This window comes from Mustela erminea, chromosome X (genome assembly GCF_009829155.1).
Source record: "Mustela erminea isolate mMusErm1 chromosome X, mMusErm1.Pri, whole genome shotgun sequence".
NCBI lineage: Eukaryota > Metazoa > Chordata > Mammalia > Carnivora > Mustelidae > Mustela > Mustela erminea.
Window position 1 is genome coordinate 129,003,286 of NC_045635.1, and position 9,169 is coordinate 129,012,454.

The 9,169-nt window shown below is 59.2% G+C and overlaps 1 protein-coding gene across 1 annotated transcript; it reads right to left on the reverse strand.

The window, feature by feature from the left end:
- Positions 1-1,645: 1,645 nt before the first annotated feature.
- On the reverse strand, positions 1,646-4,226 carry LAGE3 (L antigen family member 3). The gene is made up of 3 exons (XM_032331613.1): positions 3,888-4,226; positions 2,435-2,563; positions 1,646-2,146 (listed from the first exon to the last, which is right to left on the reverse strand). Exons 1-3 carry the CDS (start codon positions 4,124-4,126, stop codon positions 2,032-2,034), a joined length of 483 nt encoding a protein of 160 aa, XP_032187504.1. The 5' UTR covers positions 4,127-4,226; the 3' UTR covers positions 1,646-2,031.
- Positions 4,227-9,169: the final 4,943 nt, after the last annotated feature.

Sequence of the window (9,169 nt, forward strand, 5' to 3'; positions counted from 1 at the left end):
GCTCAATTGTCCCAGCACTCGTCGTTGCTGAGCTAAGTCCTGTCAGCCACAAAGCTCTGATTCTAGTGTTTCTGGGTTCCTTGCTCTTCTCATGCAAACTATTTTTTTCTTACAAATTTTATTTATTTATTTGAGAAAGAGCGTGAGAGAGAGCACGAGCAGGGGGTAGGGTGGAGGGGCAGAGGCAAAGAGAGAAGCAGACCCCCGCTGAGCAGGGTCCTGATGCAGGACTCGATCCCACAACCTCAGGATCATGACCTGAGTGGAAGGCAGATGTTTAACCGACTGAGCCACACAGACGTCCCCAGAGTAATTTTTTAAAAACTTGGCCAGAGAGCCAGTGGTGATAAGGTGGAAAACCTGTATTCTGGCAGGAGGGTGCATTTTCTGGGAAGGAATTTTACACTTTGTTTTTAAGATTTCATTTATTTGTCAGAGAGTATGCACAAAGCAGAGGGAGCAGTGGGCAGAGGGAGAGGCAGGCTCCCCGCTGAGCAGGAAGTCTTATGCAGGGCTCCACCCCAGGACTTGGGGAGCATGACTTAAGCCAAATGCAGATGCTCAACCAACTGAGCCACCCAGGCACCCCTAATTTTGCCGTCTTGAGTCAGAGTTTTAAAAAGAATAGCCAGGGGCGCCTGGGTGGCTCAGTGGGTTGGGCCGCAGCCTACTGCTCAGGTCATGATCCCAGGGTCCTGTGATCGAGCCCCGCATCGGGCTCTCTGCTCAACAGGGAGCCTGCCTCCCACTCTCTCTCTGCCTACTTGTGATCTCTGTCAAATAAATAAATAAAATCTTTTAAAAAATAAAAAAGAATAGCAGGATAGGAGGGCATCTGAATGGCTCTGTCAGTTGAGTGTCTGACTCTTGATTCCGGCTCAGGTCATGGTCTCAAGGTTGTGGGGTCGAGCCCCGCATTTGGGCTCCACACTCAGCAGCAAGTCTGCTTGAGATTCTGTCTGTCTCTCTCCTCCTCCAACCCCTCTCTCTCACTAATAAAAATAGTAATTTTCTATTTTAATTTAAAAAAATAATCTTTAGAAAATAGTAATATTTAGGCACTTTCCCTCTTCCCTGGTCTGTCTCCCTCACTTGTACTCTTAAATAAATAAATAAAATCTTAAAACAGTAAATATGCCTGCCTGGGTGGCTCAGTTGGTTAAGCATCTGCCTTCTGCTCAGGTTATGATCCCAGGATTCTGGGCTGGAGCCCGGCATCGGGCTGCCTTGCTCAGCGGGAAGCCTGATTCTCCCTCTGCTTGTGCTCTCTGACAAATGAATAAAATCTTAAAAAACATAGAAAAAAATAATAAACATTTAACCAAGTAATTCTGCCTCTATTAACGTATCTTAAGGAAGCATCATTCATACAAAGATTTTACGCCAGAGTTCCACTGACTCACCATCTCTCATTGGCAAAGCTGAAGAGAATTTAAAAGTTCAGTAATTACATTAGAACGCATCTTTCATGCATGCATTCGAGAATGCACTCAGAGTTTTCAGAGAGGAAAAGTTCACATTCGATGGGGAAAACATCCGGGGACATTATTCTCCATTTAGCATATAAACACAAGAAGAAAACGAAGGACACATTCCACCGAGCGGAGAGAGCCGTTGACAGCAAAGGACAGTGTAGGACAGCCGTGTTCTCCCATTTCCTCCACTGTCTTCAGTCCGCTCTCGTGCCTCCCTATCTCCATCCCAGAACTTCCCCTCCGCTTCCCCGAGGACAAAGGGAAGACCCTCTGAAGGCGGTGCCATGGTGGAAAAGAAACCCAGACAGAATGGCACAGCTCAGCTCCGTTTAATTGTCTGCAGTGACTGAGTCTGCAGTGACTGAAGAACAAAGCGGCAAACAAAACAAAACAAAACAAAACAAAGGGGCCCTGAGTGCCCTGGGGCCATTAGCGTCAGAGGATTAGGCCCTCCTAACACAGGGGCAGCAGGTACGACAGGAGTCCCTGTCCCGGGAAGGACGCAGTCCCCCAGGGAGGGACACGATAGACTTCAGCTCCTCTCCCCAGCCCAGGCTTAGCGGGAAATGGGGGGCCCAAAGCGCCGCATGGTCCGCATCACCAGGGAAAGGTGGTCCAGGAAGTTGAGGACGGAAATTCGCAGGAGGCGAGGATCCTCAGCTCTCCAGCGGCTGAAAGGGAGCACAAAAGACAACCGAGTTGGAGGTGGAAGCTTCTCCCCTTCCTTGCTCTGCCGCCCCCCGGCCCAAATCCAGCCCACCAACCCCGACATCCCCATGAAGGCACTTCCCTGTACCCCAGGCCAGGCTGCAGGTGCAGGCCGAGACAGCCTCCGCCACCCCTGTCCCTGGAAGTAACCGTTCATGGAGGGTCCCTGTGTGTCCAGCTGAGTGCCCCTTCCGTGGAGACCGGGCCTGCTACCGGCTACCGCTCCCACCGGGCCCCCTTCCAGAACTTACACGGCCAGGACGCTGCCGCTCACGGTGAGCTGCTTCTCGACAGCCTTTCTGTGGGGCTCGGCATCTGGGGCCAGGGACCCACAGGCGATCTCCGCCTCCAAGCAGGATGGAAAAGGCACGCAGAGGGCACTGGAGGAGACCGGCTTAAGGCACCATCCAAAGGATTTTGTGCCTGCCCCCCGCCCTTCTCAGGCCCCCCTGACGAGCCCAGTCCCCTTCCAGACAGCTCCCACCCCCTTCCCCGACCTAATCTCGCCCAGCCACCCGGGCCCCAGACGCCAAGCCAGGCCAGCCCATAGCCCCCCACCCCCGCTCCCCCGCAACCGGGTCATCCCCGGCGCTCCCTCCTTCCTTCCCCGACCCGTCCCTCTAAAGCCAGGCCATTGGCACCCTGCTGGCATCTCTCTGCCGCCCCCCACTCCCCCAGCACCCCCTGCCTCCCCTCTGTACCCCTTCAACCCAGCCACGGGCCAGAACCCCCCAGCTTCCTCCACCCCCTCGGTGACCACTGGCCCACCAACCCCGGGCTGGACCCCTCCAGCCTCCCCAACATCTCCTGTGACCACTGTCCCCGCAGCCCCGGGCGGGACCCCCCCCAGCCACTCCCCCGGTGACCACCGTCCCACCGGCCTGGGCTGGACCCTCCCAGCCGCTCCCCCGGTGACCACGGCCCCACCAGCCCTGGGCCAGACCCCCGCAGCCGCAGCCGCTCCCCACTGACTCCTGTCCCACCAGCAATCAGGCTGGACCCCCACAGCCTCTCCACCTCCTGTGACCACCGTCCCACCGGCCCGGGCTGGACCCTCCCAGCCGCTCCCCCGGTGACCACGGCCCCACCAGCCCTGGGCCAGACCCCCGCAGCCGCAGCCGCTCCCCACTGACTCCTGTCCCACCAGCAATCAGGCTGGACCCCCACAGCCTCTCCACCTCCTGTGACCACTGTCCCACCAGCCCCGGGCCGGACCCCCCAGCCTGCCCCAGGGACCACTGTCCCACCAGCCCTGGGCAGGTCCCCCCGCATCTGCTCCCCTGGGGACCACCGCCCCACCAGCCCTGGGCCGGAACCCCCAGCCGCTCCCCTGCTGACTACTGTCCCACCAGTCCCAGGCCTGAACGCCCAGCCTCCCCCAGTGACTACTGTCCCACCAGCCCTGGGCCAGACCTCTGCAGCCGCTCCTCCGGTGACTACTACCACACCAGCAATCGGGCTGGACCCCCACAGTCCCCCCCCCCCGGGACCACTGTCCCACCAGCCTCGGCCAGCCGCTCCCCCGGTGACCACTGTCCCACCAGCCCTGGCCGGACCGCCCTAGCCGTCCCCAGCCCCCGGTGAACACCGCCCCTCTCCCGGACTGTCCGCCCGCAGGCCGCCCCGACCCTTCGGTCCCTCAGGGGCCCTGGCGCCCACAGCCAGCCCCCGGCCCAGGCCCCGCCGTCCGCTCGGGCAGGATACAATCCGTGTCTTCGGGTCTCCCGCCGTCCAGTCGTGGCAGCGGCGTCTCCGCCCGGCTCCGGGACGTGCCGTGCGCGCGAGACGGGTCGAGCCCTGCCGGCGGCGGCAGCAGCGGCCTCGCCCGCGCCGCCGGGAAAGCCGGGGCCGCCCCGGCCACCGCGACGGTCCTGGCCGTCCGCGCCGTCGTCCGCAGCGCCCGCCCCGCCGCCCGCGCCTGCGTCTGCGCCTGCCGCCAGCATGGCCGCCGCGCCCCGCCCCCGCCTTCCGGACGCCGCTCCCGCCGCCCCGCCCCTCTGAGGAACTGGGGCTTCTTCCCAAAGCTCCGCCTTTCGCGAGGCCCCGCCCCCACGCCGCGCACACGCCACTGTCTCGGGGCGGGGCGGGGCGGGGCGCACTAGGGTGCCGGGCGCGTGGCCGCTTCCCGCCAAACCGACCCGGCGGCGGCCCGCCAGGAAAGCGCGGCTGTCTCCACAAGCCCTGCGTCTCAGAGCCCGACGCGTCCCCAGGGCACCTGCGCCAACGGGCTCCTAGGGAGGCCGCCGGGCCTGTGGTCGCTGCCCGCCCAGTGGGCCCTTGCACCCTTGGGCCCTGGGAGGACCCATGGCTGCCGAGCCAGCGAGCGCTTCCTCGCAAAGCTCAGCGCCTTTGTACGCGACGCGACTCGGGCTGCCCGGAGCGCCTGCGCCAACAGCCCCCATCGCCCCCCACCCCAGCCAACCCCACCGACCCGCCCCGGCCCCGCGGAGCCTGCTGGGCCCTTGACTCGCCTCCCACAGTCCCTGTCAGCTGCCCGGGGAGCTGCCGGAGACCCCGCCCCACGGCTGCCTGGCCAATGAGCGCTCTCTCGTGAAGCCCCGCCCCTCAGGGCTCCGTGGGATCCAGACGCGCCTGCGCATACACGACCCTTCCCTCGGGCGGCGGCCGGCAGCGTCCTGGGTTCCCGCCAAGCTGACCCCGCGGCCGGTGGCTTCCGGGACCGCCTTCCCGGCTGCGTGGCCAGCGAGCACTCCGTCACGGAACGCTGCCCCGTAGGGTGACACGTGACCCCGTCGCACCTCCGCAGTCCCGTCGTGCCTCAGCTCGACCCCCATCGCAGCCCCCAGCCCTGCCCGAGACCTCGTGTGAAGCCACCGGACTCGTGGCCTGTTGCCCGCCCTGCCTCTTCCCGGGGTTCGGGTCCCCATGGGGCACGTGCGGCTCGACGTCCTTGCAGCCATTCGTGGAAGGGAGGTGGGACAGAGCCCACGACGGATCCTGAGCCGCGCCCCGGCCCCATCGCCGGTGCAGGTGGACAACCCGAAGTGGCCTTCGAGGGGGCGGCCCCTGGGATGAGCGCATCAGATGCGATTTTCAGGAAGATGGCCCGGTGGCCCCCGTGCGAGGGCAAGCCTGCCAGAGGGACGAGGAGCGACGGGGTGGGCCCCGGAACTCAAGCAGTGGCCGCGGAAAACTGGGCTCGTGTCCTAGACGAACAACCAGAAGGCAGAACGGCAAAAGTCCCCACGGCCCGGTCTAGATGCCAGAAAGCCTGCACAACACCCCCAAGTGTAGACACCCATGATCTCTGGGTGGTGGCTTTGGGGGGCTGACTTCCTTGGGGGGGGCTTCTTCCCCCAAAAGGCCCGCGGAGACCTTACGTCATGTTTCTTTCATTTTTTTTTCTTGTACGTCGTCTCTACACCCAGCCTGGGCCAAAAACTCACGTGCCCCAGACCAAGAGTCGCATGCTGTACCCACCGAACCAGCCTGCGGGCACCCCCATAATCAAAAAGCAGTTTTTTAATCAGACAAGAGATATCCATCCTGGGATGCTGTATTAGTTTTCTGTGTCTGTCCTTGGTAATCATAAGGAAGGACATAAAACTGAACTAGAGCATCAAATCCTGCTCCATGTCCTCTCAAAACAGACCCTATATCAGACCACTTCACTCCCTCTGCATTGCTAATGCCAAGTGGGAACCACCATCCATCCAATTCCTTCAACAGCTTCCTGACTGGTTTGCTACTATACTTGTGCCTTTACAGCTTGTTCATGCAACAGAATCACCTCTTAATTCTTAATATGTTACATCACGTCGCATCCCTGTTTAGAATCATAAAATGATTTTCCAATGCCCTTGCAATTATATCTGAACTCCTGATGTAGCTTATAAAAGCTCCTACGTGTGGGGCGCCTGGGGGTTCAGTCGGTTGAGCGGCCAGCTCTTGGTTTCAGCTCAGGTCATGACCTCAGGGTTGTGAGTTCCAGCCCAGTGCTGGGCTCCATGATCCGCAAGAAGTTTGCTTGAGATTCTCTGATTCTCTCCCTCTCCCCCTCCCTCCTCTCAAAAATGAATAAAGAAATCTTCAAAAATACCCCAGCTCTGTCTGACCTGAGCTCCCAGCTTGTCCTTCTGTGTCCTCATCTGTTGGCTCCCGCATTGTCTGCAGCCTGGGGCCTTCTCTTTGCTCCTGACCAGGGGCGGCCTGCCCCTAGCCCTTTGCATTTATTCTTATGTTTGGAAGACTCTGTACAAATCTTCCCACGGTTGGAGGCTCCTTGTCATGAGGATCTTGGTTCCCATGTCGCCTTGGAAAGGCCTTTTGTGTCACCAAACTAACATACTGCCCCAGGCAACATTCTTCACATATGTCCATTTCAGTCAATTGCATTGCATTGATCATAATCTGAAATTATAATCTTGTTTTCTTTACTTTTATATCATTCATATAGCTCTCTGGTAAGTTTTTGTTGTTGTTGTTCTGTTCCGTTTCTTTTTAAAGATTTATTTATTTTAGAGAAAGCACGAGCAGGGCGAGGCGCAGAGAGAGAGAGAGAAGCAGACTCCCTGCTGAATCTAATGAGGAAGCAATCGGGAGAACCTAGACTCTGGAACATTCTATGAGGCAAGCGCTCTGGATTCTTTAAAAAATATTGTTGCTTGGGATGCCTGGGTGGCTCAGTGGCTTAAGCCTCTGTTTTGGCTCTGGTCATGATCCCAGGGTCCTGGGATGGAGCCCCGCATCGGGCTCCTTGCTTGGCAGGGAGTCTGCTGCTCTGCCTGCTGGTCTCCCTGCTTGTGCTCCCTCTCACCCTCTCTCTCTGACAAGTAAAGAAATTAAAATATATATTGTTGCCTGATTCCCTATGGAAAAGGGAGAGGTTTTATTTATTTATTTATTTGACAGAGAAGGAGACACGCGAGAGGTAACACAAGCAGGGGGAGTGGGAGAGGGAGAAGAAGGCTTCCATCAGAGCAGGGAGCCTGATGCATGGCTGGATCCCAGGACTCTGGGATCATGACCTGAGCCGAAGGCAGAGACTTAATGACTGAGCCACCCAGGTGCTCCGAAAAGGGAGAGTTTTGAGAGACACGGGTGTCCTCTGCTTCCTGTTGTTAAAAGTGTGGCTGAGAGCTGTTGGCATTCATTGAGGCAGGCTGTGGAGAAATGTGGAGCGAGAGAAGGAGTGAACAGCCTGAGGGACACGCAGACAGGGTGGTTCCCCAGGAGCCCTGGAGGTGGGCAAGGGTGGCTGTTTCTCCTTCAGGCTTTCCTGGGCCCCAAGGTCTGGGGCTGCCTACAGCTGTCGTGTCTACTCCTGGAAGCACCAGGCCCGGCTCACCCCTGTACCCCTGCTGAACCTATCAGAGCTGGCCGGGTCCAGTTTCAGCCAGGCCTGTGCAGGACGCCTGCCAGTGCCAGCAAACTGTGAGAGCAGCCTAGCTGCTTGCGTACCTCCAGTCGGTGAGTTCCACTGCGAAGTAAACGCTGCTCTCCCGAGTCTGCCCCTTCCTGCTCCGTGCCTTTGGGAAATGGCACCACAAGCACCGCATGCCAGGTGCCAGACCACTTCCATCTGTGAGGCCCCAACTTGTCCTGTGTCTCCCAATATCATTGTAACGAACAGCAGGGCCCACCAGGTGCATCATGTCCCTGGGGGTGGGGACTATCCCGAGGACCCTCCCCAAGGGGCAGGCAGTGGGGCTTGGGGATCCACAGTAGCCAGGGCCCAAAGGGCAGCAGGGGTGTCAGCACCCACCTCCTGGGTGGGCGCTTGGGTCAGAGGGGTACAGAGCCTGCCTTAAACATCGTGACCGCTGTTGAAGAACCATAGTGTTCAGAGCCCATGGGCACACCCGGGGCCACCCCCAGATTCGAGGGGCAGAGGGAGGGTGCAGCCCTATGGCCGCTCCATCTTCACTTGGAGTCCCTGGTCTCCTCTCCTGACAGCACAGGCCCCTTCCCCTTGTGTCTCCCACTCCCAGCCCTGCAGCATCCTTTCTCCTCCTGTCTTCCCTCCTTTGCCTGCCCATCCCTGCCCAGCCACAGCTGGAGAGAAGCTTCCAGAATGTGCCCCCCCCCCGCTGTCACTGTCCCATCTCTCTCCACCTTGCAGCCACTTCTAGCTCTCCAATGTCACCAACGACCTTCTTGCTACCAATGCCTCTTGGCAGCTCCAGACAACAGCCCCCCCCCCTTTCTGGAAGGGTGTCCTTGGCTTCTCGTACTGACCTTTCCCCGTGGCCTTGTGTTGGGTAGCTTCTGGGCCTTTACCATGTCTCCAGTTGGTAAAATGCCTCAAGGCCCAGTCCTCTCTTCTCTCTTTTTTTTTTTTAAGATTTTATTTATTTATTTGTCAGAGAGAGAGGGAGAGCGAGCGAGCACAGGCAGACAGAATGGCAGGCAGAGGCAGAGGGAGAAGCAGGCTCCCTGCCAAGCAAGGAGCCCGATGTGGGACTCGATCCCAGGACGCTGGGATCATGACCTGAGCCGAAGGCAGCCGCTTAACCACCTGAGCCACCCAGGCGTCCCCCTCTCTTCTCTTTTCATGCTACACTCTCTGGAAAGCCCCCTCACCTGTCCTCAGAGATCCTAGGACACCCTCTCCACACCTCACTCCTGACCGACGTCGAAGAAGGCTGCACGGGGCTCTGGAACCAGACGACTGGGCCAAGCTCCCACCATACACCCTGACGATCTCATTCCTGCTTCCATGTCCACCCTGATGTCCTGGAGGAGTTCCTGACCCCCATGTCCAGTGTCCAGTGTATGGCTCCTAGCCACCCGAGGGTTCTTGTCACTCCTGAGCCACGAGGCACTAGCACAAGGCACTCAATGGCCATCTCTAGGGTCTGAAATGCACAATGGCGTCACTCCCCTGCAGTGGACAGCTGCTGCTTGGGGCCACCATTTAGCCCTGGCTTTTGTAGGGAATCCTCCTGTCCCTCCCACCCATGGGAATCCAGGGGGCTGGCCTCCCACCACCCATCCCCCCACTGGCCAAAATGACTGGAGTGTGA